Here is a 27,794-nt window from a genome sequence, read left to right on the forward strand (position 1 = left end):
TGCAGCTCTGATCTTTGAATCTTCTCTCTATTTAGATAACAGTCTGAACTATTGCTCCTTTTACCAAAATGCATTATCATACATTTCCCAACACTGTATTCCATCTGCCACTTTATTGCCCATTCTTCCAATTTGTCTAAGTCCTTCTGCAATTGCATTGCTTCCTCAGCACTACCTACCGTTTCTTCAATGGGACATATCTATCCTGCACCTTGTGAACTATTCCCAGAAACTTCAGTCATCTCTGCTCTGCCGTCATCCCCACCAGTATCCTCTTACAATCCACCTGGGCAAGCTTCATTCTCATGCCTCTGTAATTCCCTTTATTCCATTGCAATACTAATACATCTCATGTGCTTCTCCCTCTCAAGATGCAGTATGAATTCAGTCATATGATCACTGCCTCCTAAGGATTCCTTTACGTTAAGCTCCCTAATAAGATCTGGGTTATTACACAACACCCAAGCTAAGATAGTCCTTCCCCAAGTAGGCTCAAGTACAAGCTGCTCTAAAAATTCATATCGTAGGCATTCAACAAATTCTCTCTCTTTCTATCTGTTGCCAACGTAATTTTCCCAATCCCCTTGTATATTGAAGTTCCCATTACAATTGTGTCATTACCCTGATTACATGCCTTTTCCAACTCCCTTTGCAATCTCAATCCCACATCTTGGCTACTCTTCAGAGGCCTACATACAATTTGCATTTTTTTTACCTTTGCAGTTTTTTAACCCCACCCACAAAAATTCGACATTCTCTGACCCCCATGTCAGCTCTTTCTAAAGATGTAATTCCATCTCTTACCAACAGAGTCACGCCATCGCCTATGCCTCCCTGCCTGTCTTTTCAATACAAAGTATACCCTTTGATATTAAGCTCCCAACTATGGCCTTCTTTCGGCCACGACTCAGTGATGCCCACAACGTCATACCAACCAATCTCTAATTGCGCCATGAGTCTGTCCACCTTATGCTAAATACTATGCATGTTTAAATACAGCACATTCAGTCCTGCATTCTTCGCCCTTTTGAATCTTGCCTCTGTGGTACAACTTAACTCTTTGCTGTATCTACATTTGTACCCACTCATTGGCTTGTCCTTTCTTACATTCATGTTACACCCATCATCTACTTTTAAACCTGCTGGCTCATCCTCAACTCTATCGTACTGGTTTCCAAAATAAAAAGCACTCTCAGCAGACAATATAACAACCAAAGACCTCAGTTAAAAAGACATTCTGTCAGCAGAGAAAGTGACAATTGAGGAACTCAGTAAAAATCCACAAGACATTCTGATGTAGAACATGGATCCATGTACCCACATTTCCTTCTTAAATATCCCTTAAGTCCACCTAAATTTCTTAAATACAAGGGTGTTGATCAACATATGCCAATATTTCAATGATCATTAGAAATTACGTGCACAAAAAGAGCAATATGAATAATAAATTTTTGATTATTTGTTTTTTTCTAATTAGCAGAATGATGCTAATTTTTATGTCCTAAGAAGAATGGAGCAAACCTTCTGGCTTTTTGGCTGGGACGAAAACATCTCATTCCAGCATTGCTGCCATCTTTCTGACCAATTCATTCTGATGCAGAAGGTGAAAAAAAAAGCCAATTGAAAATGAAATTCCTGCTATTCTGATCTAATATGTTGACTTTTCTATGTATTTATAGTACTGTGCAAAAGTCTTAGGCACCCTAGATTTTTAATCTCGTTTCAGATATTAGGGCCTCTACAGAGACCTGATCTCAACATCATCGAGACGCTCTGTAATTACCTGGAGAGACAGATGCTAGCAAGACAGCCAAAGTCTGCAAATAAACTGTGGCAAGTTCTCCAAGATGCTTGGAACAATCTACCGGCCAATTTTCTTACAAAACTGCCCAACTGTGTACCTAAGAGAATTGATCCAATTTTAAAGGCAAAGGGTGCTCAAATCAAATATTGATTTGATTTTTTTTTACTGTTTAATGCTTTTTATGGTAATTTCTAGATATTGAAAAACTTTTCATTTCATTATTTTGAAAGTATCTTCACTTTACAGATTTTTTATATGTGTCTAAGACTTTTACACAGTACTGTAACTTACCACAAAGGAACTTTTTTTATAAAGAATTTCAGTGAATGATTCACTAACAGACCAACATTTGAATGGTACTGATCTAAGCCTATTGCAGCCTTAACCTTAATCCATAAAATATATTTATTTAGGGCTTTAAAAAATGTAATAGGAAACTCCACATCATCAAGTGAAGTTGCATAATTACCTCACAAAAAGAGCAGAGAATGATAGAAATGGGATGTGTACTGACAACATAAATGAAGTTTAGCAGAAGCTGAGCAAGTATTTTTGGAAGAGTATCTGGAGGAATCTGGAACGTGAAGTATATTCTGCTTTTAAACTCTTGAAGACAACCAAATGTACCATAATAGATTTCTCTAATCCTATAAGTAACCATGATTCTGTATTCTGTCCCACTACAACGCTTCATCATACTACGTGGTTCTTTTTTCAAGCTTATGTATTGTTGTCTGTAGCTTTGTATTTAAATTCTTACTGGTTATTTTTGTTCTTCAGTTCTTTAATTTTTGTCTACTTCCCCTCTGAACACTTGTATCCACTTTAAAGGAGAACATGTTGTTCCTCGTGGGGCAATTCTTGAGACTATCAATCTGCGATGTGAATGATAATTAATATCATCGAAAAGACCAATCATGTCCCCACCTAAATGCATTTGAAAATACTTTCCAGAGGGAGTCTTGTTGCTTTGTTATTCCTTGGGTCAAAAGAGTGTAGGGCTGATATCAAACTGCATGGTACTGACATCCATTTACATTCATTTATACAGATCAATTACATATTATTCTCATCAAGTGACTTATTGAGTAAACCATATTTAATTACTTCTGTTTGGTTGCAGATTTTTTCTTCCTAAATGCATACAAAGTAGGGCCAAATATATGGTTAAGTAAGGATATGATTTTCATTTGGATTTCTAACATGCCATGGTGTTCCTTCTGCACTGTGTGAAAAAAAAAACACAGTATGATGTGTCTTAGGATTCCTCTATTCATTTTTCAGTATCTGGGCATTATTGGGATAGCCTTTTGGGAACATGATGATACCTTAATGGCTTAACTTGTTAGGTCAGAGTGCATTTTTAAGTGACATTCACATAGAGTGAAATGATAGGTAAAAGCAAATAAGGATAACAGATTCTTGGGATCATCATTACTATGAAAAGCTGTTGTTACAATAACAGGTTATTGGAGTCATAGAGTCATAGAAAACTACAGCACAGAAAAAGGCCCTTCAGCCTATCTAGTCCATACCAAACCATTATTCTGCCCAGACCGATCAACCTGCATAAGGGCCATAGACCTCCATACCCCTTCCATCTATGTACATATCCAAATTTCATTTAAGTGTTGAAATCGAGCCTGCATCCTCCACTTGCACTGACAACTGGTTCCACACTCTCACCACCCTCATGTTCCCCTTAAACATTTCACTTTTCAACCTTAACCCATGACCTCTAGTTGCAGTCTCACCCAACCTCACTGTAAAAGTCCATCTATACCTTTCATAATTGTCTATACCTCTACCAAACCTCCTTCAATCTTCTACATTCTAGGGAATATTGAGCTACCAATTCATCCTTTCACTGTAACTCTGGTCCTCAAGTTCTGACAACATCCTTGCCCATTTTCTCTTCAATTTTATTTACATCTTTCCTGGAGGTAGGTGACCAAAACTACACACAATACTCCAAATTAGGCCTCACCAATGTCTTCTACAATTTCAACATAACATCCCAACTCCTGTACTCAATGTGCCCTTCGGATTCTTCCTTCACCTTAGCCGCTAGAGCAATCACCGGTGCTCCCGGAGTGGCCTTTTATATATTGGTGAGACCCGACCCAGATTGGGAGACCGTTTCGCTGAACACCTACGCTCAGTCTGCCAGAAAAAGCAGGATCTCCCAGTGACCACACATTTTAATTCCACGTCCCATTCCCATTCTGATATGTCTATCCATGGCCTCCTCTATTGTCAAAATGAATCCAAACTCAGGTTGGAAGAACAACACCTTATATACTGGCTGGGTAGCCTCCTACCCGATGGCATGAACATTGACTTCACTAACTTCCGTTAATGCCCCTCCTCCCCTTCTTACCCCATCCCTGACATATTTAGTTGTTTGCCTGTTCTCCATCTCCCTCTGGTGCTCCCCCCTCCTTTCTTTCTCCTGAGGCCTCCCGTCCCATGATCCTTTCCCTTCTCCAGCTCTGTATCACTTTCGCCAATCACCTTTCCAGCTCTTAGCTTCATCCCACCCCCTCCTGTCTTCTCCTATCATTTCGCATTTCCCCCTCCCCCCACTACTTTCAAATCTCTTACTATCTTTCCTTTCGGTTAGTCCTGACAAAGGGTCTCGGCCCAAAACATCGACAGCACTTCTCCCTATAGATGCTGCCTGGCCTGCTGTGTTCCACCAGCATTTTGTGTGTGTTGTTGAGAGCAATCTTAAGCCTTTTTTTAGACCCCCCCAATTTCTCACTTCAGTGTTCCCTTGAATTTCTTATACCCTATAAGCACCCCATTTATTCCTACCTGTCTATACCTGCAATGCACCTCCTTCATTTTCTTAACCAAGGCTTCAGTATCTCTTGAAAACCAAGATTCCCAAAATCTCTTATCTATGCCTTTTTATTCTGACAGGAACAGACAATCTTTGTATGTCTCAAACATTCACTTTTGAAGGCCTCCCACGTATCAAGTACACCTTTGCCAGAGAACAACCTGTCCCAATCCACACTTGCCGCATCTTTTCTTTCTCCAATTTAGAATCTCAACCCAAGGACCAGACCTATCCTTTTCCATAATTACTTGGAAAGTAAAACCATTATGATCACTAGATGAAAAGTGTTCCCCTATTCAAACTTTTTTCACCTGCCCTGTCTCACTCCCTAATAAGAGATTTAGTATCACACCCTCTATAAGTTGGGACTTCAATGTACTGATGAAGGAAACTTTCCTGAACACATTTGACAAACTCTTTCCCATCCAGCCCTTTTATAGTATGGGAGTCCCAGTCAATAAGTGAAAAATTACAATCACCTACCATCACAAACTTGTGTTTCTTGCTACAGTCTGCAATCTCTCTACAAATTTGCTTCTCTAAATCCCACAAAATGTTGGGTGGTCTATTATATAATCCTATTAATGTGGTCATACCTTTATTATTCCTCTGCACTATCCCTCAATATTGAACACAAGTTCTACCCATAAAGGCTCACTAGACAAGCTCCCCAGTCTGTCCTGTCTGAGCTCTGCCATGACATTTTCCCTGACTAGTAATGCCACTGTTCCCCCTCTAGTCCCTACTGCTCTATCACATCTAAAACAACAGAATATCCTGAACACTGAGGTGCCGGTCCTGCCCTTCCTGCAATCAAATCTCACTATTGGCTACAATGTCATAATTCCACTTGCTGACCCATGGCCTAAGCTCATCGTCTTTCCTACAATACTCCTTGCATTGAAATACACAGCTCTGATCATTAGTCTCACCAAGCTGAACCTACTGATTTCCAACATTGTATGTACGCTTAATAATGTCTTTCTCCACAACTACTCCACTATCTGTTCTGGCACTCTGGTTCCCATCCCCCTCCATGCAGCACTAACAAATCTTCCCACTAGGATATTTCTTCCTTTCCAGTTCAGGTGCAAACTGTCTCTTCTCTACATATCCCACCTTGCCTGGAAGTGAGTCCAATCATCAAAATACTGCAACCCTCTCTCCTGCACCATCTCCTTAGCCACATGTTAAACTGTAAGATCTTCCTAGCACATGATACATGTAGCAATCCTGAGTTCTCAACCCTGGAGGTCCTGTCCTTTAACTTAGTACCTCACTCCCTGAACTCACTTTGCAGGACCCCTATTATCCATGTAATTGGTACTGACATAGACAATGACCTCTGGCTGTTCACCCTCCACTTAAGAATGCCATAGACTCGATCCAAGTTGTCCATGACCCTAGAACCCTGAAGGCAACATACCATCCGGGAATCTTTTCTCATCCACAGAAACTTCCTTCTGTTTCCCTAAACAATGAATCCCCTATCACTACAACTCACTTCTTCTCCCCTTGCCTTTCGAGCCCCAGAGCTGGACTTAGTGCCAGAGACCCAACTGCTGTGACATTCCTCTGTTAGATCATACAACCCCACCCAGTAGTATTCAAAACTAAATGGCACTGGCTGCCTATCCTCTTTCTCCCTCCTGATGGCCAGCCAGTTACCTGTGTTCTGCACCTTGGGTGTAACTCCCTCCCTGTATATTCTGTCTATGAACCGCTCAGCCTCCTAAGTGATCCTGAGTTCATCCGGTTCCAGCTCCATCTCCCTAACACAGTTTGTTAGAAGCTGCTGCTCTTCACTAAATTTAAATTTGACAGCTCCTGTGGTAGGATATGAACTGTGGACAGTCAGACCAGGTCTCTGGATTACAAGAAGGTAAGTTAACCATTGTGCCATCACAATAACCATTATGCCACTGATGTAGATCATATTTTTTAAAATTTGAATATTACTTTGATTTACTTTAATTTGAATTTGCAAATTAATGTCATTGTCATTTTCAACATTACTGACATTTTCAAGTTCATCGTCATGCAACCATACACCTATGTATGTTCAAACGAAATAGTTTTCCTCCTGACCAAGGTGCACAACGCAGTATATATAATTCACACACATATCAAATTGAATAATATTATCACTAGTAAATCAACAAATAATAAGATGCATTTGCAACACAAGTTAAAAAGTAAACAGAGTAACACTACTGGCGCCTCATACATTATAAACTGGGTGGCAGCAGGGAGTTCAGTAATTTTCTTTCTGCCTAATATAGCAATTTGTTTTTGCATCTCGAAGTCAAAGAGTACATATTATTTTGAAATCTGGGAATAATAGTTCCTGTCTTTTTGTCTCTTGAACTTGTATGTACTTGTGCTTGTTATAGTGCAGCAGGAATTTCAGTTTTAGTTGTTTCATTATCTTCACTTCCTTATTCTGTCCAACATTATTCTCCTTCTGATTCTACTCTCTTCACATTTCCTTTCTTTGACAGTTTTGCCATGTCATAAGACCATAAGACATAGGAGCAGATTTAGGTCATTCAGCCCATTGAGTCTTCTCCACCATTCCATAATGGCCGAAATATCCCATTTGTGCTGCTCAAAACCTCGTCCAAATGTACGCCTCACACGCAAGATACTAGAGGAATTCAACAGGCGAGGCAGCATCTATGTAGGGAAATGGACAATTGATTTTGTCAAGTACAAAAGGGTCCAATGTTCCAGAATTCCAGCAATGGCAGTGTCTCTTATGTCTCCAAGTGTGAACCTCAGATTGCCAGGTAAAATCTCACTGTCATCAAAATATTTGACCTGCATGCTGAGTTTGTTTAATGACAATCAAGAGCAGTTTCCAGCAGTTTTTTATTCTTTGGCCTAGAACTATGAGACCTATGCCCATAATGTTATCAATGTGGCAAATCTCAGGTAACTGCATACAGGTCAAGAATCAAACCTAAAATCAAACTAACTTGTCATACTTAGTGTACATAAGAGAGCATATCCACCTGGAAACCCCTAGATTCAACTTACAGCTGACAAAAAAGGAGGTACAGAGTTGTTTTCTCTTCACACAAAGTAGGCAGCATTTGTTTCTTTTACACAGCTCAGCTAAAACAACTGCCAGACTTGATTTCTGCCACTTAGGATGAACTGATAACCACTGAACAGAAATAATCATTTTATACTTACCCTCTTTTTCTCAGATAAAAAATATAGAAACATTAAAAATCAGAAATGAAAGACAAGTAAACAGCAGGTTAACCGGCCATTGAAATCTAACAATCTAACAAGTGGAACTCAGGTTCTGAGGAGTCAGGGTGAGGATGAGAAATGTTAATCCAGCTTTCCCATTCATGTGCTGGTCAATCTGATATACCTTTCCAGCAGCCTTTAGTTTGACATTCCTTTAAGTATTTGCCCACACTCGGTAAAAAAAAAGAATGTGCTCCAACATTACTTTGTTTCCATTTCTGTTTTAAAAAGTAAATGGGACAGGATTAGTCTTTAACCACAGATTAATTCAATTAATTAACCAAGATTAAACAACTTAAACACAGGTGCCACGGTAGCATTGCGGATAGTGTGTTGCTAGTAAGGCTCAGGGCATTCCGGAGTTCAGAGTTCAGAGTTCAACTCTGGCATTGTTCTGTAAGGAGGCTCTGCGTGCCCTTCTTGTGGAATTCATCCGTTTCCCCCCATCTACTCTGGTTTCCTCCCACTGTCCAAAGATGTATCAGGCAGAGTAAGTGGTCATTGTGAATTGTCCCATGAGTGGGTTAGGGTTAATCGGGGTTGTGGGGCTGCTGGGGCGGTGTGGCTCAAAGGATTGGAAGGGCCTACTCCATTTTGTAATGCTAAATAAGTAAATCAGTCCGAAATATTCTAGCTTTCTCAGTAAGAAAAATAAGGATTAGCCCAACTGCATTGGAGCTTATCAATGTTTATTCTTTAGTTTCAAACATCCCTACCTATCACTAAAGATTAATCTGAAATAGCCTATTACTAAGATTGCTGTCAGTTGATTTTGATTGATTTGGGTTTGCCCTTGTACAAACTTTTGATCTTCCAAATGGTATGTGCTGCAGAACAATTGCCTGGGAATTGTCAAATGCCATTTCATTTTATGGCAGCTGTGACTTGAACATACAATGTGGATGACAGATACAGTTTATTTCTTTGATATTGTTAATTCAAACTGTGGTAGTTAATTATACATTGAAAGGAATCATACGTTTTTCCCATCTGTCAATGTACTTAGACTGGTACAATCTCACTTTGCTTCCAGATACCTACTGGATCTAATTTATAATATGCCTCATTCACATTGTGTTTTGTTTCTACAGCTTAATTAAGAAGAAAAAAATCCTAAGTATTTGAGCTTCACAGGCCTTTTACTGACGTGTCCTCAATAACATCCAGGAACAAAAATGAAAATGCGTGAAGATCTCCTGCATCTAAGGCTTTAAGATGCTTAACAGTAGGTACAAGGGGGATGTCAGGGGTAAATTTCTCACACAGGGAGTGGTGGGTGCGTGGAATGTACTGCCAGCAGTGGTAGAGGTGGATACAATAGGGTCTTTTAAGAGACTCTTAGATAGGTACATAGAGCCTAGAAAAATAGGATGCTATGCAGTCGGGAAATTCTAGGCGGTTTCTAGAGTAGGTCATGGTCAGCACAACATTGTGGGCCAAGGGGCCTGTAATGTGCTGTAGATTTCCTGACTTGAAATTATTTTACCAGTTAAGATGTTACACTGTTACACCCACTTCAGCAAGTGACTGAATCTTAAACAGCGTTATACATGCACAGCACCTCTCTTCTTTACAAGATGATTTTTAATTTCTTGAAGCAAAGTTAAGCATCTGCTATCTATTCCTTTCCTTAGGTGTCGCCTGACCTGCTGAGTTCCTCCAGCACTTTGTGTGTGATGCTCTGGATTTCCAGCACCTGCAGACTTTCTCATATTTAAAATTTAAGCATTTTCCAAAAAAAGGTTTGTAATTTCTATAAATAATGTGCAAAAAAGCACATATTATGTTGATTTTGGTTCTTAAATATAGACAATTTTCTAACAATTTATTAGAAATGTGTCCGAATTAGATGGCTTATGACAACAAAAAATGTGGAAGAAAGGATATTTGTGATACCAATGCCATAATTTTAATTTTTCAAACGTTTCATAAATGAAAACAATGGCAACATTTCAAAAGTACCTAGTTTCACCAGCAAAGCACTTTGGGACAGTGTGATGTTTTTCTGCAATTTCTTCATTTTTGAATGTCGGAGGACTGGATTTTTCTTTGCAAAACACATTTTGGATGGTGGAAATCTGATATAAAAGAGAAAATTATGAAAACTCAACATTAAGTCAGGCAGAATCTAATTGACAAGAATCATTTCTTTGCAGATAATTAACATCTCATCAAAACAGAGATTTGAATTGGTAAAACAAATAAAATTGTAAACTTCAAAGGAAGAAACATATTAGCACCTTCCACCATCATGAAGTCCATGATTTTTGCAAATGTTATATGTTGCTGTCCTCTGAGGGAGAAGAAAATGAATCTCACACTCATGGAGCAAAAGACTAAGATTTCCTGAAAGCAGCAGGATGTTCCAAAGTATGAATTATTGTTAAAACTCCTGACACCTTTAGCCCTATTCTGTGCTTGTATTTGAGAAGGTAAAAGAAGCCAATAGGCATCAAGCATCAACCTTTACTAAGATGTATATATGGCTGGCTGGTGGTGTAGTGGCATCTACACCAGACTTTGAGGTGAACAGTCCCAGGTTCAAATCCGGCCGGCTCCTTGAACTCTTTCCATCTGTGCTGGATTGAGTGCCGAGCTAGCAAAACAGCCTCACGAAAAAACCAGACAAATGCTAAAGAAACGGCAGGGTTGCCGCCCGATGCATCACAAGGTGTGGAGAGGAGCAAAATAAAAGATGCATATAACTTGCACCCAAAACATTCACAATGAACAGAGCCCTTTTCCCAAAGAAGCCCTTGAAGGCAAATCTTCTCTTTATTGCCCCAATTAGGATTGGAACATGAAAAATGTTAACTAGTGCCTTTATATCATGCAGCAAAAGTCTTTAGCTAAAATGTTTTTATCTTTCTTCTACCACACCTTCCTGTGATTTTCAGAAACGATATTGAAGTCTAAAGTACAAAGTCATTCTAAAAAACCAAGAGCCCTACAAACCAGTACCAACAAATTACAAAGAAATGATGTTTCATTTAAATAAATCAAATAAGTTGTATATAAAGGAGGACTTCATTCTGCAACTACATTTTGAGTGTTATGATATGAATATATTGGATTAGATATTTTGTTGATGTCCAATTTGTCAGATCAACATTGTTCAGACTGGCTTGGTGATTTTCCTGCATTCATACAAACGCCTTTCACAGCATGCTAATGACATGAATCACTCAACAGTAGGTCATGTTCTCATTGCACAGCAAACCAGCACCTGTAAAACAACGATGAATATGAACTTATGCCCCTTGGAATGTTCAACATCCCCAGAAATTGGTTTGTAGCATTACAGACACAATCCTGAGAATCTACCTCATCCTTGGGTGAAATCAGTTCAGTTCAGAAAAAATCAAAATCAAAACTGAAAAATACTAATACATGCAGAACAATTTAAAATACACAGTACATGGGTAATATTTTACTATCAAGTAATTAATTCTGACTCATGCCATGCATATCTCAATAACATTTACTAAGCAATAAACACCATTCATAAATCATTATCTTTACAAATTATGATCTTGTTAAAACACAATTTACATAATATCGATGCAATCCTTTACATGTGCAGTTTTCTAAACATGTTTTAAATATTTATAGCTTCTTGCTCCATCACTATTGGAAGTAAAATGTCACTCTGAATGCACAGGTAATATTAGACATCATACTAAATATTATCAATTGATGTCTACTGAAGGTGATAATATTTAATCACATTCAGTAGCACGGTACCTGAATATTAAGAAATATCAAACTCTATGTTTTGTTGCAATATAGAAATAGTCCATTTGGCCCGTCAAATATATGCCAGACTCTAGAGCAGGGATTCCCAACCTTTTTCATGCAATAGAATGCCTTGGGATTAAGTTGAATTCCAAGGCATTCTATACATACATCAAGAGACAAGGATAACTAGGGAGAGGGTGGGACCACTCAAGGATAAAGGGGGGAACATTTGTTTGGATGCAGAGAATGTGAGTGAGGTACTTAATGCGTAGTTTGCTTCAGTATTTACCAAGGGAGAGGGCATGGAGGACCAGGAGATCACTGCTGGTGAGTGTATAAAAATGTTGGAACATTTAGAGGTCAAGCAGGAGGAAGTGTTGGGCCTCCTAATGAATACTAAGGTAGATAAGCCCCAAGGACCTGATGAGATTTACCCCAGGTTATTGAAAGAGTCAAGAGATGAGATTGCTAGGCCCTTGACCAGTATCTTTGTGTCTTCTCTAGTCACAGGCAAGTTCCTGGAGGACAGGCAAGTGGCTAATGTTTAGTCTCTATTTGAGAAGAGATCAAGAGAAAATCCTGGGAACTATAGACCAGTGAGTCATACATCAGTTGTAGAGAAATTGCTAGAGAAAATTCTTATGAATAGAATATATGTGCATTTGGAAACCCATGGCCTAATTAGGGAGAACCAGCATGTCTTTGTGCTTAACAGTTCATGCCTTACTAACTTGATTGAGCTTTTTGACAAGGTAACAAGAGAGATTGATGAGGGTAGGGCAGTGGATGTTGTCCACATGGATTACAGTAAGGCATTTGATAAAGTCCCTCATGGGAGGCTAATCCAGATGATTAAGGTGCATGGGAACTGTGACAAATTGGCTGTCTGGATTCTGAACTTGCTTATGCATAGAAGAGAGAAGATAGTGGTTGATGGGACTTATTCGAGTTGGAGGTCTGTAACTAGTGGAGTTCAGCAAGGATCTGTGCTGGGAGCTCTGCTGTTTGTAATGTATATAAATGACTTGGATGAAAATGTAAATGGGTGGGTTAGTAAATTTGCAGATGATACCAAGATTGGTGACATTGTGGATAGTGTAGAAGACTGGCAAAGAATACAGAACGGTATAGATCAGTTGCAGATATGAGTAGAGAACTGGCAGATGGAGTTTAACCCACATAAATGTTACAGGTTGCATCTCATTAGGGCAGACAGTATAGTATAAAGAGCAAGTGTTGCTGAGCAGAAAGATCTTGAGATCCAATTTCTTAGCTCCTTGAAAGTGGCTACACAGGTCAATAAATGTTTGCTTTTATTAGTCGATGCATTGAGTTCGAAAGTCAGGAGGCCATGATGCAACTTTATAAAAGTCTGGTTAGGCCACATCTGGAGTATTGTGTACAATTCTTGTTGGCCCACTATAGGAAGGATGTTGAGGCTTTGGAGAGGGTGCAGAAGAGGTTTACTAGGATGCTGCCTGGTTTAGGGGACATGTGCTACCATGAGAGGCTAGATAAACTTGGTTTGTTTTCTCTGAAGTACTCAAGGCTAAGGGCAGATCTGATAGAGATTTACAAGATTATGAGAGGCATAGATAGAGTAGACAGGGAGTATCTGTTTCCCAGGGTTGAAATGTCTAATACCCAGAGGCCAGGGATTGAAGTTGAGAGGAAGTAAGTTCAAGGAGGATATTTAGAGAGTGATGGATGCCTGGAATGCACTACCTGGTATGGTGGTAGAGGCAAATATATTAGAGGCTTTTAAGAGACATTTGGATAGGCACATGGAGGTAAGGAAGATGGAGGGATATGAATATGGTGTAGCATTTGGGTGTTTTTGATATGCTTGTGGACTGAACGGCCTGCTATCATGTTGTTCTCTTCTGTGTTCTATGTTCTAATACTATTAAGCAAAGGGTCTGTGGATCCTAGGTTGGGAACCTCTGCTCTAGAGTAACCCCACCAATCTCATTCCCATATTAAATTCTCTGCAACCACCCAGCTACACTGGGGCAAATTAGACAGCAGATTCACCTAACAAACAGAATGTGCACTTTGGGAAGTCAAATCCTGGTAGGACATATAGATTAAATAATAGGGACCTGAGGAGCATTGATGTACAAAGAGACCTAGAGTACAAGTCCATATCTCCCTTCAAATGTGGGTAAAGTTGGATAGGTGGTTAAAAAAAAAGGCACTTGATATGCTTGTCTTCAAGGGTTGAGGCAATAAAGACAGTGCAGAATAGATACACTAGGATGTTGCTTGAAATGGAGGACTATAGTTATAAAGAGAGATCGGATAGGCTGGATTCATCTTCAGTGGAACTTTGGAGATGGAGTGGTGACCTTATAGAGGTTTACAGGGACTGTCGCAGGAAAGCAGTGTTCTTCGTCAGGGACCCCCACTACCCAGCTCATGGTCACTTCTCGCTGCTGATATCAGAAAGAAGATACAGAAGATTCTGGAATCACACTTCAAGGTTCAGGAACAGGTATTACCCCTCGACCATCAGGGTCTTGAACCAGTGTGTTAACTTCACTCAATTTCATTTACCCCATCACTGAACTATTCCCACCTATGAACTCACTATCAAGAACTCTTCATTTCATGTTCTCAATATTTATTTACCTACCTAATTCTATACGTATTTATTATTTGCACAGTTTGTTGTCTTTTGCACATTGGTTGCAGTCTTTCATTGAGTCTATTATGGTTCTTGGATTTACTGAGTGATGTATACCTGCAAGAAAATGAATCTCAGGGTTGTATATGGTGACATTCAATATATGTCCATTGATAATAAATTTACTTTGAACTTTATAAAATTATGAAGGTATAGATGCTCAGAATCATTTCTCCAGAGCAGGAGAATTAGAACTAGAAGGCGTGAGAAGAACTAAGTTTTCTTTATACAGAGAGTGGTAGGTGGCCAGGAATAGGCTACCAGTGGAATTGGGGGAAGCAGATATGACAGTGGCTTTTAAGAAAGTTTTATATAGCCATATAAATATGCAGAGAATGGGAGATTATAGATCATATGGGGGTAGAAGAGAATTGGCATTATTTTCAGCACAGACATAGTAGTCTGATAGATAGATAGATAGATACTTTATTCATCCCCATGGGGAAATTCAACTTTTTTTTCCAATGTCCCATACACTTGTTGTAGCAAAACTAATTACATACAATACTTAACTCAGTAAAAAATATGATATGCATCTAAATCACTATCTCAAAAAGCATTAATAATAGCTTTTAAAAAGTTCTTAAGTCCTGGCGGTTGAATTGTAAAGCCTAATGGCATTGGGGAGTATTGACCTCTTCATCCTGTCTGAGGAGCATTGCATCGATAGTAACCTGTCGCTGAAACTGCTTCTCTGTCTCTGGATGGTGCTATGTAGAGGATGTTCAGAGTTTTCCATAATTGACCGTAGCCTACTCAGCGCCCTTCGCTCAGCTACCGATGTTAAACTCTCCAGCACTTTGCCCACGACAGAGCCCGCCTTCCTTACCAGCTTATTAAGACGTGAGGCGTCCCTCTTCTTAATGCTTCCTCCCCAACACGCCACCACAAAGAAGAGGGCGCTCTCCACAACTGACCTATAGAACATCTTCAGCATCTCACTACAGACATTGAATGACGCCAACCTTCTAAGGAAGTACAGTCGACTCTGTGCCTTCCTGCACAAGGCATCTGTGTTGGCAGTCCAGTCTAGCTTCTCGTCTAACTGTACTCCCAGATACTTGTAGGTCTTAACCTGCTCCACACATTCTCCATTAATGATCACTGGCTCCATATGAGGCCTAGATCTCCTAAAGTCCACCACCATCTCCTTGGTCTTGGTGATATTGAGACGCAGGTAGTTTGAGTTGCACCATATCACAAAGTCCTGTATCAGTTTCCTATATTCCTCCTCCTGTCCATTCCTGACACACCCCACTATGGCCGTGTCATCAGCGAACTTCTGCACATGGCAGGACTCCGAGTTATATTGGAAGTCTGATGTGTACAGGGTGAACAGGACCGGAGAGAGTACGGTTCCCTGTGGCGCTCCTGTGCTGCTGACTACCGTGTCAGACCTACAGTCTCCCAACCGCACATACTGAGGTCTATCTGTCAAGTAGTCCACTATCCAATCCACCATGTGAGAGTCTACTCCCATCTCCATTAGTTTGTGCTTTAAGATCTTGGGCTGGATGGTGTTAAAGGCACTAGAGAAGTCAAGGAATGTAATCCTCACAGCACAACTGACCCCATCTAGGTGAGAGAGTGATTTGTGCAGCAAATACGTGATAGCATCCTCCACTCCCACCTTCTCCTTATATGCAAACTGAAGAGGATCCTGGGCGTGCCTGGTTTGTGGCCTCAGATTCTGTATTATCAGCCGCTCCATGGTCTTCATCACGTGAACAACAGCTGATTCTGTGCTGCTCTGTTCTCTGCTATAACAACACTGGAAATCAGGATTAAACTCATGTATCTCAAACCGGGAGGCAGCAACAAAGACTGTTGTGCCACCATGCTGCAGAATGTGATGTGTTTTTTCCCCAGTTTGTAACAATTAAGAGTATCATGTGTTGATTTGGGATAAAGTAAACAATGCCTTAGAGAGAGTGGAGACTTCTGCTCCTAATTGTTCAGCATACAAATCTTGAAATGTAGGCAAAGTGCCATTACTACTCTGCTAAGCAACACCTGCAGAAGCAGAGGTGACACCTGCCTGAGGTACCACCATAATGAATGCATTTAATAACTCCTCGGCGTTTTTTCCAAAATGTGTCACCTCACCGACTTCATTCTTGTTCAACTTGAACTTTCAGTGCAAATCACAATGGGACAATTGTTCACAGATGATCCAAAAACTGATGATGTAGTTGATAGTGAGGAGGGCAATCTTTGCCTTCAGAACAAAGAACAAAGAACTGTCAGGGCTGCGGAAAGGATTATTGGTGTGAAGCTGCCCTCGATCCAGGACCTATATGCATCTAGAGTCAGGAAGCGAGCAAGCAGCATTATTGTAGACCCGTCACACCCTGGACATCACCTGTTCCAACTCCTTCCTTCTGGTAGGCGCTTTAGATCACTGTATGCCAGGACAAATAGGTACAAGAACAGTTTCTTTCTGTATGCCATCAGTCTTATGAACACTTGAATTTTAGTCTATTAGAAATCAATCCACCTGTACATTCAATGAGGTGGACCTCATTGTATATAGTTTATGATTATTTGCACTATTGTTTTTGTTTGCTTTTAATTCTGTAGAGAGAGAGCTCAGGGAAACCGGCATCAAATTCCCTGTGTGTGTCATCATACTTGGTGATAATAAAGGATTCTGATTCTGATACTAATGGGCTAGTAATTTGAGCAGAAAAATGGTGGAGTTTAATCCTGAAAATAAAATGTGAGGCGATGAGTTTTGAGTGGGCTAATAAACCTCAGACATATGCAGAGAATCTTAGCTCTCCATGATTCCCTTGTCCATATGACCCTACTAATCTCCCTCCTGGCATTTCTCCCTGTAAAGAGAAGAATTGCTACACCTCCTCCCTCACCTCCATTCAGGGCTCAAAACAGTCCTTCCAGGTGAGGTAGCACTTCATCTGCAAATCTGCTGGGGGCATCTGCTGCATCCAGTGCTCCCGATTTGGCTTCCTCTACATTGGTGAGACCCAACGTAGATTGGGGACCACTTTATTGAGCACCTTTATTGTGCTCCATCCACAACAAGCAGAATTTCACAGTGGCCATTTATTTTAATACTAATCCCCATTCTCATTCCAAAATATCAGTCCATGGTTTCCTCTATTGTCACATTGAGGTCACTTTGAGGTTAGAAGAGCAGCACCTCATATTTCGTCTGGGTAGACTCCAACCTGATGGCTTGAATATCAATTTCTCTAACTTCCAGTTGTTTTCCCCCTCCCTCTTCCCTCTTCTTCCATTCCACACTCTGGCTCCCCTCTTACCTCTTCTGTTCTCCTCACCTGCCTATCACCTCCTGGTGCCTTTCCTCCTTCCCTTACTCCTATAGTCCACTCTCCTTTCCTGTCAGATTTCTTCTTCAGTCATTTACCTTTGCTGCCTATCACCTCCCAGCTTTTTGCCTCATCCCCCATACACCTGGTTTCACCTATCACCTTTTAACTTGTACTCTTTGCCCTCCTCCCACCTTCTTATTCCAGCTTCTTCTCCCTTCCTTTCCAGTCTTAATGAAGGGCCTCTGCCCAAAATGTAGATAGTTATTCCTTTCCATAGATGCTTCCTACTGAGTTCCTCCAGCATTTTATATGTGTTACTCTTAGTTATACTACCCACCAAGGGTCGGGGAGGGGGGCTCAATCCTTGCCTCTCAGTTGCCTTTTTACAACTTTGATGCTCTCCTTTGGAATAGTGATAAGCAAAGTCTCTTTGGAATCAGTGAGCTGTTAGACCTTCAGAATTAAGCCAATCTCAATGCAAATTTGATAATTCATATACTAACCAAACAAGTTTATCGTACTTTGAGGCTCCACTGACAACAGATCAGCTGTTTGGCTTACTAATGGAATCGGGAACTTTCTGTATGCCTCACCTTCAAGTATCCATCTACTGGCAACTTCCATATTCTCATCACTTTGTGCTAAGAAGCTCAGCCTAAATTATTTATTTGATCTATTAGTGGCTTTTTATATTTACACTGCTTTGTTCTAGACTCACCCACAAATGGAGATGTTTCCTCTGCATTCACTCGATTAAACATTACCAAGACTCCAATAGATTAAAGATTTCTCTAGCTCTTTCATTTTCCAGAGATACGAGTCTTACCCTGTTCATTCTTTGCTGACAGTTGTATCCTTTCAAGCCTGGTAAACATTGTGCACGTTATTTTAATCAGCACTCTGTTCAGTGCTTCAATCTCCTTTCTGCTGAGTGGAAACCACTACTACACATAAGATTCCACCAATTTCTACATGATTTTAAAATAGCTGTACTTTCAATTGAAATTAATCTGTGTTTTTATTTTGCATTTGTCATCTGCCATGTCTGATTGAAACCTATCGAATGTTGAATGTCCTAGATAGAGTGGAGGTGGGGGGGGGGGGGGTGGAGGTCTCGGACCTCAGGACACAGCCTCAAAATAGAATGACATCTTGTTAGAGGAGAAATTTCTTTAGCCAGGGAGTGGTGAATCTGTAGAATTCCTTGCCACAGACAGCTGTGAAGACCATCATTGAGCATAGTTATAGTGGAGTTTGATAGGTACTTTGTAAGTAAGGGCATCAAAGGTTATGTGGAGAAGGCAAGAGAATGGGGTTGAGAGCAATATATCATCCATGATGGGCTGAATGGCCTAATTCTGCAGCTATGTCATATGCTCTTATGGTTTGCATGTGTTAATTCCCCAGATCTTTTTCTCCTCTATTCAATTTAATTTTTAATCTACCCAAGATACTAGAGGTCTCCTTTCCTGCCCATCAACGTGAACTACACCTTACCTTACTCTAGTAAACTTCATTTATCTTTTATCCTACCATTCAGCTGCCCCTACACCTCCTCCCTCACCACCAATCAAGGTGCTAAAAAGTACCTCCAGGTGAGGCAACATTTCACAGGTGAATCCATCAATATCATTCATTGTATCCAGTGTTTCCCGTTTGGTCTCATCTGCATCTGGCAGATACAACTCTGGTAGGGAGATTTCTCTATCTGCCATGACAGCTGGGATATCTCAGTGGCCATCCATTTTAATCCAACTTTCCTATCCCACATTGACATGTCCGTCCATGACTTCTGCTAGTCCTTGTTGAGGCCAGGCACAGATTGGAGGAGCTTCTGTCTTGATAGCCTCAAACATGATGGCATCAAAGTAGATTTCTCTAACTTCTGATAACCACTGCTTTTGTTTTTCCTTATCCCAATGGCTTCCTGACCCCTTCACCCCTTCACTTTCCCCTTCCTCAACCTCATAACCTTCACCTTCTTCCCTATGGTTCCCTGCCTCCTTTCTTATCTAATGTCCTCTCCTATCAGATTCTTTCTCCTTCAGCCTCTTCCACCTATCATGCCCCAATTTCTTAAATCGTTCAATTCTCCCCCCCCCCCCGCTCACCATCCTGTTTTCACCTTCTCCTTACCTGGATTCACCTATCACCTGCCAGCACATGCTCCTCACCCTCCCCACCCCACCCCTTCTTTTGTTGTAGATACTGCTCTCTTCCGTACCAGTTCTGATGTAGGATCTTGGTCCAAAACATCGACTGGTCATAGATGCTGCCTGACCTGCTGAGTTTCTCCTGATTTTGTACGTGTTGCTCCAGATCAGCATCTGCAGTCACTCTTGGATCTCTGATGTTATAAGCTTGTCTATGTGTCCTTACATTTTGTCTACATGTCCAAATAATTAATCATGTCCCTCATATCTGCAACTTTTGACAGTGTACTTCTGATTTCTAAGTCCAAATCATTGATTTGTATGACAAACTATTTTGAATCTGGTAGAGTGAGAGTTGTCACTGCCAGCTCGAACCAATCTTGTCATTCTCCTCTGACTTCTGTCACTAACAAGGAATTTTCATCCACAGAACCACCACTCACTGGAATTTTTGGCATAATTCTCTGTAAACTCTAGAGACTGAAAATCCCAGGAAAACAGCAGTTCCTGAGATACTCAAACTGCCCATCATTCATTCCATGATCGAGGTCACTTAGATCACATTTCTTACCCATTTTGATGTTTGATCTGAACAACTGAACCTCATGGCAATGTTTACATGCTTTTATTCATTGAGCTGCTGTCCATTGGCTGATTAAATGTTTGTATTAACCAGCAGGTGTACAGTTGTGCCTAATAAAGTGGCCACTAAGCGTATTTCATAATGAGTTTAAAAATACAATCATTCATAATGGCAGCTAATCCCAAATAAAGTGGCTGGAAGAGGAATGAAATAAGATATAAAGCTGCTTTAAGGTAATAGATTAAAGATCTCCGCTTGTTTTGTTCTACTTTCAAAGCGTCTCAACTTGCTCATTCTTTAGTATGGACCAAAGAAATGACTGGATAAAAACCAACAATGGGCCAGTGTCCTAAGAAAGATAAAAGGACAAAAATATTCTCAAGGTAGTACAACAAGACACCATGTCTCAATAGGAGACTAACAGCTTTCATGAGAAGTAATTCCCAACTGAAAAATAGCTAACCAAGATTAATAACAAATCGAGGTTAAAAATAAATCGGGGGAAAATCCTTACCCGAAACTTATACATGAAAGATTTCAAGGTGGGCTTGAACAAGAGATCACGACGGAAAACAAGACGGGAAATATAAGATTAGAATATCAACGAATATGAAAGGAAATCGTAAGAATTTATAGATACATAAACAACGAAAGAAGAACGAACCGGAAGAGGGTCGTAGATAAACTCGCAAGACTTCTATGTCTTATGGTCTCTACCCAAAAGAAACTTAAATCCCTGGTGTCAGGTACATCGAGCGATTTCAACTCTTCCGCGTTGCTTCAGTTTCTGCTGTCTTTGTTCTGATAAGAATCGTTTTCGGTTCTATCCCACTGAAAGACGCAATCCAAAACCAATAATCTACCATTCTCAAGGTCTTCGCCCGAAACGTTGATCAATCCCTCTTCCTCCACAGATGCGTCTTCACCGGCTGCCGACCTCCTGCAGTTTGTGTTCCTGCTCCATATTCCAAGCACTTGCAGTCTCTCCCCAAACCTGACACAAAAGTACTTGGACCCTTGCAACGTAAACTAATTTGTCAAAGGGTAATTACTACTTTTTACACGTATATTTATAAGTAAATAAGTGTAAAAAGATATGTTCTACCAATCCAATATGATTTACAAGTTCATTCGTTCTGAGTTACACTCTTGATTTGCCGAGAGTTCGCAAAGTCCACAATGTAATAAGTAACATTAGCAAAATTTTATTATCCTTCTTAATTGAAAACAATTTTGAGTATCCATAGATTTATTGAGAAAGAAAGATCCTATTAGCTACGACTTTCTCTCCCAGAAAGTCAGGGAAATTTAATTTCAACTGATTGACAGTTTCCATAGAAACGACCAGGTCTTAATCCGTCTGGACCCACCCTCGGGAAAATTTGACCAATCACTAGTAGAGAGGACGATCCGCTCCTACAGCAGAGTAGGTCGCCGTCACGTTGAAAACACACAGATCCATCCTGGGAGATAGTCATCTGCATGGGGGGGAAACCTGATCGGCTAAATTTAGCCGAGAAAAGAGCGCTTTAGGGCGTAACTTGGGAGGGTGGGGGGTGGGGGGGGGAAAGGAGAATCATGTCTTCCGCTTCCAGCGAAATCACCAGCACACTTGAGGTTAAAGAGGAGAACGCCAGCCTGCAGCCAAAGATCAATGTATTGGGCTCTCCAGCCACTCTGGAGCCCGAAGTAAATGCACTGTCTGCAAGCCCGGAGATTGCCGAGCAGGTTCCCGTTGAACTTTTAAGCAACCCCGCGTCCGCTCTGACTTTCTCGCCGGAGCAAGTGGCGTGCGTGTGCGAGGCTCTGCAGCAAGGAGGGAACCTGGATCGCTTAGCCCAGTTTCTGTGGTCTCTGCCTCCCAGCGATCTGCTACGTGGCAACGAAAGCATCCTAAAAGCACGGGCTTTGGTGGCCTTCCACCAGCACAGATACAAAGAACTCTACAGCATTCTGGAAAGCCACAACTTCGACGCGTCGTGCCACACTTCGCTGCAGGACCTATGGTACAAAGCCCGGTACACAGAAGCCGAGAAGGTCCGGGGCCGGCCTTTGGGGGCCGTGGACAAGTACAGGCTGCGCAGGAAGTTCCCCTTGCCCCGCACCATATGGGACGGCGAGGAGAGGGTCTATTGCTTCAAGGAGAAGTCACGCAACGCGCTCAAGGAGCTGTACAAGCAGAATCGCTACCCTTCGCCGGCGGAGAAGCGCAACTTAGCAAAGATCACGGGGCTCTCTCTCACCCAGGTCAGCAACTGGTTCAAAAACAGGCGCCAGCGGGACCGAAACCCGTCGGAAACGCATTCGAAAAGGTGAGGCAGCAAAACTTTCCCAACTTTTCCCAGTCAGGGGGCGCTTCCTAAATGCCACAAAATGGCGCTTATCTTGTCCATTATTTCCTACCTCAAAGTTACAAGGGATCACGCCGTGGGATTGTTGGTAGTGTGCAGTGTGCCTCTGCACTACCTCAGTCCTTATCCCCGGCCCAGCCTGCGGGCCAGTGGGCAGCGCGGGGCCGCCACCGCTGCCTCGAGAGGAGGGCTGCAGACGAACTGTTGAGGGAAGTGTTCTGCTTTTAAAAAAAAACAAGAGCAGAGAGAACAAAGAGGTCATTCGTTTGTTCTGTGTTATTCTGATTTTCTTCCTCAAAGACAGAAAGCAGCGAGTGTGTGTCCACGCCGGTTATTTTTGGTGTTTTTTGAAGCTGCTTTGCAGCATGGCCGGGCTCTTGGCTTTGTTTTGAAACCTGAGTCTTTCCCATTCGGCTCGAATTTCAGCCGAGTTCACTTCTCGGCAGCAAGTTTGCTGCCTATTCTTTCATCGAACTCTTCCTGCACTAACTCGCACCTCTGGCGTGTTTCTCCTCCCCCTTTGCTCTCCTTTCCACTGTTAGATGGGGGGTTGTGCTGATTCTTATTTGTTTACCCCTTTTTTTCTTTGGGGGGTGGGTGGGGGGGATCTAATGCAGTGTGGCGGGTTCGTTTTTCCCTGCTGCATGAAGTTGTCGAAATGAATGCTTTTGTATTGAAGGGGTAAGTGCGCACCTGGCGGAGGTAGTGTCGAGCGACAAGTTCAAACTGTATTCTCTTCAAATGGTGATGTAAGAAACTGCTGCTGGGCATTAGTAAAGTAAACGAGGTAAAGCACGCCTTTGTACTCGGATTGGCGCAGCCTTCAGTTGTATAGGAAAAGTCAAATTCCACAAATAAGGAACCGGGCTTCTGACTCATCGGCCACTATTGTCTCCCTTTTCTTGCTTTTTCGCAAGGTACCTGGCGCTAAACAGACGCACATGGACGCTTAAGTGAATCGCCGGTACGATTTGGTAAAGAACTTTATTACACTGTAAGACCTAAAGGTCATGGGGGTCTTTACTGAGTTGCCCTATCGGGGTTGTTTGATCGCGATGGCGGGAGGAGGAAAGCCGTCGCTGCGAAGGGACCGCATGAAGAATTCGAAGGTGGTATTTATAGTGCAGACTGAAAGTCCGAAAGGAGAACTCTCCTAAAACGTAAAGATTAAACGGATAATGTAGCACTGGGGGTTCAACAGTGATCGCGCATCTTTACAATTGTGTTTTCAACGGACGTTTGATTTGCTAAATATTTTTTAAAATGCTAACTGAAAAGACGAATCCGTAACATAATAAGAATTCAAGGAACAGGAAGCGTTCCTAAAGAAAATTTGTTATGTTTGTTTACAGGGTAATTTGTGGTCTCCAAATCATGAAAGCCAATTGAAAGCTTCTGTACGCCCGTAATGACAACACGGAGGATAGGTTGTTTTATTTATCACAGATCCGCTGTGCATCCGATGAAAAATAATAGCTCCAAATCTTCATAAAATAACCCGACAAACCAAATATCTGGAAAGCAAATTCAAGCTGAAACATAAATGTATATTTCTGATCTGACAATGGTGTATCATGCCCTCCCAACAAAAAATTGTATCATGATAGACTGTAAAAATAGAAGCAGGTGCTGTTGCTCTTCACCAACTATCAAATACTTTAACTTTTTGAGACATTTGTTTCTTGGTGCATCTCCTAAAATTAATGAAGTTCTATTGGATAATTATCAAAGCATAAGATCTATTGGTGCAGGTATTAATTTGCATGGTTTCTTTTAATAGTCTTGTTATTTATTTTAAAGGGATAAATACAACCATAGGAAGTGCATATCTTATTAGTATTAGTTTTTTGCTGCTGTCATATTTTACATACTGGGAAAATAAACGAGGAGTCCAGTTTACCAGGGAAAATGTATGGTACCTGCTGATTAGCAGGTGGGAAGGATGGGGCTCTCTCCTGAACCTTGCCATGGTACAACATTGAAGAAAATTCACCCTGCTGCCCCTTTTGAAGAATGATCCAATTATTCTCATTTCTCTCATTATTTCACTGCAGTTTTGTATAATTGTACTTTAACAATTTCGCATGTTAGCAATTTTAGAACGTACCCACCATCCTGTCAGGAAATACATTCTAAATCCTAGCCTTTTTGTTTGTCACCTCAAGTCCTTTTTCCTGGTTATTTGAAATCTGGTTGTCTGTCTTACATACTTTGAAATGGGTGTAAGGCTGATTACTAATGGTTATCAAGGATTCATTATTTTAGACACCCATAAGAACTACAGTGAGCCTTTCTGCGCTTTAGTGGAAATATTCACCTTTTCTAGAAAGCTGCATAACCATTGTTCTTCATCTATTGAGCTCTGCACCATCCCAAAGCCTTTTCATACTTCCTGCTATGTTTTGTCTATGATCATTCACAATTGTGTCAACGTATTTTCAGAGTAACTTCCTGGTCATTGTACTTCGTTGTCTCTGTTTCGTAGCTGGAGCCCAGGGCTTCAGTTTTGACGTCCCACTTTCGTAGCTGGAGCCCAAGCATCTAGTGCAGTGCTAAAGGTTTGCTGTGTCATCGGAGATATTGCCTGCCTTTTAAACAAACTGAAGCCCCAGCTGCTTCTTAGGTAATGCTGAAGGTGGCCCAAGCATCTTGTGCAATGAGTACTGAGGGTACTAATGCTGAAGGTGAGAAGTTTAGTTGTCACCAGTGTCACACCCAAACTTTATTCCTTCCGCAACATTCACTCAAAGTTCGATCGTTTGGGTTAAGAAACTCCAGGACATCTACGTTGTTAAAGTGGGTGTTTATTGCAAGTAAATCGACTGCATTACACAAACTGTTAATGAATCTTGGCATACTGTGAATACTATTGGAGAGTTGAAGCTGCTCGCTAACAGGCAGTTCCATTGAAAACCACTATTGGTTATGTCGTATGCTGTTCACCTCCTGTGAGCTCTCCAGGTCAGCTGGGCATCTGACCTCCCACCGCACTGCAGGACTCAGCGATGAGCTCAGGTTGGAGTTGGCCATGGCTTTGAAATTGAATGTCTCTGAATCTCAGAAATAATTAAAAGTTCAAAGCCTTTGATGGTAGTGAGTTGTTAAAAGTACATCAGTTTTATAATTGCGTGGGGAGTGAATCTTTAGGATCTGTCACCTGAGGCCTAGTCAGTGCTTACAACCATTCAACTTTTTGGATCGACTCTATCCAAACCTCCAGGAGAATGGGCCTGGGAGACTACAAAAAGTGCAGCTGTGGTGGGCTGAGTTTGGGGTACTCTTTAATTGGGGTGTTAAGGTAGCATAGCTGCTGGTGTAAAGCTTAAGGTGTTGGAGTTCAATTCTGGCATCCATCTGTATGGAGTTTGTGTGTTCTCCTTGGGACTGCGTGGGTTTCTTCTGAGTGTTCTGATTTCCTTCCTAGTCCAAAAGCATACCAGTTAGTCGGATAGTTGGTCATGGTAAATTGTCCTGTGATCAGGCTAGTGTTAAATAAGTAGGTTGCTGGGTGGCACAGCTCACTGGGCTGGAAAGACTGTGCTCTATCTTTAAATAAAATAAAAGTTGTTCCATTCACTGAGAATGGATCTAACTACAGCCTCAGTTATTCATACATTCATAGAAAGCTGGCATTGATCTACTTTCCCTCAGCCTCAAATGATGGCTTTGCTGATTATTCCAGAAGGCAGTTAAGAGACATCTATCTGCAGTCACATGTAGTTCATACCAGATTTGGATAGCATATTTTCAGTTCCTGAAAGATGTCAGTGAACCAAACAGGTTGTAGTGTCCCAGACCATTTCTCCTGGAGGTCTGGATACAGTTGTTCCAAAAAGTTGAATCATTTGTCAGCCGTGACTGGGCCTCAGGTGACAGATCCTAAGGACCCACTCCCCACACAATTAGAGCACAATGTGCTTTTAGCCTTTCACTACCATAAAAGGCTCTGAACTTCTATATATTTCTTGAGGTTCAGAGACATTCAAAGTGATCAAAGTCATTTGTAAAAATAAATTTATTTTACAAGTTTGTGCAAGTAAATGAACTTAATTAAAAAACACAAATAAAGTAAGATGAATGGGGCTGCACTCCATACCTGGTGTAAAGCTGAGGGAGGGGCTAGTTGTGAAGTTGCTTAGTTTTATGATCACTTTTACAGATGTCTTTATTCCAGATTAATGAAATAACCTTTGAGCAACCAAGGTGGGACTCAAGACTCTTATGTTCATCCAGTAACTGAACCACAATGCTTTCATGCCGCAGCACCACCGGTTTTTGTAACTTCTGTATACCTACACACAGCATATATACACCAGAGTGTCTGTGCCCTGTGTGTTCTTGTACACTTCTCTGTATCAGTTTAAGTAAAGAGTTATTGTCAGTTGTATTATCATTATTAGTTGGAATGCATTATATCCCAAGCCCACTGCAAAGTGAATTACAGTTGATTCTTTTCCACCTCTGGAGCCATGTTAGCAGATGGCAGAAAGCCTTTATCCCATCATTCTGAAGTTGATGAAGCATTGCTCATAGGACTTAATAATTAATGCTCTAAATCTCCGGATGACCTAGCCTCTCCTCCAGCCCAGTATGTTGGAAAATCATTTTATGGTAAATTTAAAACAATGTTTATTCTGATATTTGTTGAAGTATACATTTCAAACAGAAACACTCACTACATGGTGTATGAACTCTTTTTCTATATATAATTTTCTTCATATATAATGCATTTTTAGTGGATTTGAGTGATCCTCATTCCCATCTAGTTTTTAAAATTAAAATTAAAGTTCAGTTTCATTTTTAGGACCACTTGAAGGTGAAATTGATAATCTAAATATTTATTTTGGGATCAGATATTATTTAAAATGAAGTCACCACTATCCGATCCATCTGAAGGAATGAATCAATCCAATATCCATATTCATCCACAAGGCATGTTCATGCATCATATCTGCTCACATATTATTGAGCACAAATTTTAGGTGGTCACTGCCAGTTTAGATTTAGAAGTACGATGCATGTCATTTGCAAATATGCTATCATGTTAATGCTCTGCATTTATAGGACAAAGGATTAA

General features: G+C 40.9%; 2 protein-coding genes across 2 annotated transcripts in view; one reads left to right on the plus strand and one right to left on the minus strand.

The window, feature by feature from the left end:
• mnat1 (MNAT1 component of CDK activating kinase) overlaps positions 1-22,994 on the minus strand; it is a 153,662-nt gene extending 130,668 nt beyond the window's left edge. Inside the window, exons 1-2 of the mRNA XM_073039540.1 lie at positions 22,770-22,994; positions 9,873-9,988 (exon numbers count right to left, since the gene is read on the minus strand). Of these exons, the coding sequence (XP_072895641.1) occupies positions 9,873-9,988; positions 22,770-22,979 (326 nt within the window). The 5' untranslated portion in view covers positions 22,980-22,994. The remainder of the gene's footprint in view (positions 1-9,872; positions 9,989-22,769) is intronic.
• The window catches only part of six4a (SIX homeobox 4a), a 29,086-nt gene continuing 23,170 nt past the window's right edge, over positions 21,879-27,794 (plus strand). The window contains exon 1 of the mRNA XM_073039539.1: positions 21,879-22,678. Within this exon, the coding sequence (XP_072895640.1) occupies positions 21,945-22,678 (734 nt within the window). The 5' untranslated portion in view covers positions 21,879-21,944. The remainder of the gene's footprint in view (positions 22,679-27,794) is intronic.

The sequence above is a fragment of the Hemitrygon akajei genome, chromosome 3 (genome assembly GCF_048418815.1).
Source record: "Hemitrygon akajei chromosome 3, sHemAka1.3, whole genome shotgun sequence".
Classification (NCBI taxonomy): Eukaryota; Metazoa; Chordata; class Chondrichthyes; order Myliobatiformes; family Dasyatidae; genus Hemitrygon; species Hemitrygon akajei.